Here is a 2,024-nt window from a genome sequence, read left to right on the forward strand (position 1 = left end):
GCACCCAGCACGGTCTCCACCTGGCTGTCAGGCACCTCTCTCCACGCAGGAGGTGGCCGCAGGTCCCAGCAGGAGTCAGAAGAGGCCAGGATGAGGAGGGGAACTGCCCCTTCCTTCCCCAGGTCTGGAGGCTGGGGAAGGATTCAGGGCCACAGGGTTCCCATTTGTTCGCCAGCAGAACATCTCTGGGTGGCCCACAGAGGAAGGAAGTCTCCTAGAAAGCCAGCTTCTTCATCAGCAGGTAAACGCGAGAGTCCACTTCAAACCCGTGCAGGTTGTTTGCGTCTCCCTGCAGCCGCATCAGCAACCCCCCATAGGACACGTAGGCAGAGCTGGGGAGGGAGGAGAGGAGTGATGAGAGCAGGGAATCCCACGTGAGACCTGGGCTGAGATCCTGGTGGCTCGCCCCACTACCCCCGTCCCGCCCAGAGGCACTCACAGGCGCGTGGCTGCCTCCGTGGAGGTCTCGTCCCCTTCGATCCTGTACACCTTGCCGTACATCACGTACTCAAACTGGTCTGCCCTGCGGCGGGACAGCGTGAGTTCAGAGAAGAGCCAAAGCCGGGCGGTGCCCTGCTGAGCATCCTTTGGGAGAAGGTACTTCACAGCCCCTCAGCACTTCACCTTCCTCCCCACCCGCCCCAGCGCGGGTCCTAGCTGGATCCCTGTACCTGGACGGCCTGTCATCCGTGGGGTTATACTCGCCATCATCCAGGGTTCCATCCTCGTACAAGGTGCTGGCGATGACCAGGCGGAATTTGTCTCCTGGGAGGAGAGGGCAGAGGAGCGGTGCAAAGGTGGGGGATGCAGCCAGAGCAGTCACAGCCACAGCACTGTGGTGGCTATGACTGGTGGTGGCAAGGGGCCACCTGGGTGGGTTTAGCACAAATCCCATCCCTGCCTTCAGCCCTCTAACAGGACTGTAGGGACTGAAGTAAAGATCACACTAGATTCTCTGTCTCCCCATTCCCCACGGAGATGGTCACCACCATGGAGAAGACCAGAGCCACCAGGGCACCACTGCTGGTATTTTCAAGGGACACAGCAAGAGATTCACAAGGAGAGTCCCAGAGGGCTCGGCTGGACCCTGGGCAGGGGTGCAAGACCCTGCAGCACCAATTCCAGCTTCACTGAGGTTAGACTCTCTTTTCCACCCATTTAGTTTATTTAGCCACAGAGGATCATTTCAAAACATCTCCCTTACTGTTGGGTTACCACCCTCTGGGGTAGTTTCACTAGACAGCACCTCCGGGGAACGGTCCAGACAAATGCAGCGAGGAGAACCAGAATCCAGCTCAGTCCCAGCACACTGCGAGCAGCCAGTACCTCCTGTGACCTGGGGACAGCACCGTGACAGCACGGGGGCCCAAGGAAGTCTGATACAGCTCATTCCTTCTTGGCAGCAAATTCAGTTGCCCCCTTTGAGCACCAACACAACCCCCTCTAACATCACCCCACAGTAGCACACTCTAGACTCCACCCTGATGGCTTACCTAGGTCCACGGGGTAGATCTGGATGTTCACATCCAGGATGAGGTCCATCTTGAAGGACTCACTCTCACAGTGCAGGCGGGACACTGGGGAGAGCAGCAGAGTCAGCGACAAGAACAGAAAAGGCCCCAGAGGGTGGGTGGGAGCAGGGTCCCAGGGCCTGGCCATTCTTGTCCCCATCCCACCGCGGGCTAGCACCTGAGCTCTTTGGAGAGAAGGAGCACACAGGGTTTGGGGACGGGTAACAGAACCTGGGAGCAGACTGCGGTGTACACAGGCAGGGAGAGGAACGCGGTGGGGTGAGGATCGGGGTGTGGAGGGGCACAGAGGCCAGGCTAGGAAAGCCAGGTGCACTGGAGTGCGGCAATGCACGTTGAGGTGGGTGCCAAACGGCGGTGAGGGAACGGAACACAGGTGGAGGGAGGAAGGGGAGCGGTACAGGCGGGGGTGTGTGTGCAGACAGGGCCGAGGAAGGTCACAGGAGGCCCGCAGGGCCAGGTCACAGGGAGGGCAGCGCCGAGCAGCCCCGGCCT

The 2,024-nt window shown here is 60.0% G+C and overlaps 1 protein-coding gene across 2 annotated transcripts; it reads right to left on the reverse strand.

Annotated features, from left to right (window-relative positions):
* Positions 1-214: 214 nt before the first annotated feature.
* POLR2H (polymerase (RNA) II (DNA directed) polypeptide H) lies at positions 215-1,572 on the reverse strand. 2 transcript variants are annotated; one of them, XM_010133062.1, is made up of 4 exons: positions 1,494-1,572; positions 672-765; positions 440-523; positions 215-332 (listed from the first exon to the last, which is right to left on the reverse strand). In XM_010133062.1, exons 1-4 carry the CDS (start codon positions 1,540-1,542, stop codon positions 215-217), a joined length of 345 nt encoding a protein of 114 aa, XP_010131364.1. In that variant the 5' UTR covers positions 1,543-1,572. The 2 variants fall into 2 exon arrangements, with proteins under 2 accessions (XP_010131364.1, XP_010131365.1); XM_010133063.1 differs by lacking the exon at positions 440-523.
* Positions 1,573-2,024: the final 452 nt, after the last annotated feature.

Source organism: Buceros rhinoceros, unplaced genomic scaffold (genome assembly GCF_000710305.1).
Source record: "Buceros rhinoceros silvestris isolate BGI_N320 unplaced genomic scaffold, ASM71030v1 scaffold33353, whole genome shotgun sequence".
In the NCBI taxonomy this organism is placed as follows: Eukaryota; Metazoa; Chordata; class Aves; order Bucerotiformes; family Bucerotidae; genus Buceros; species Buceros rhinoceros.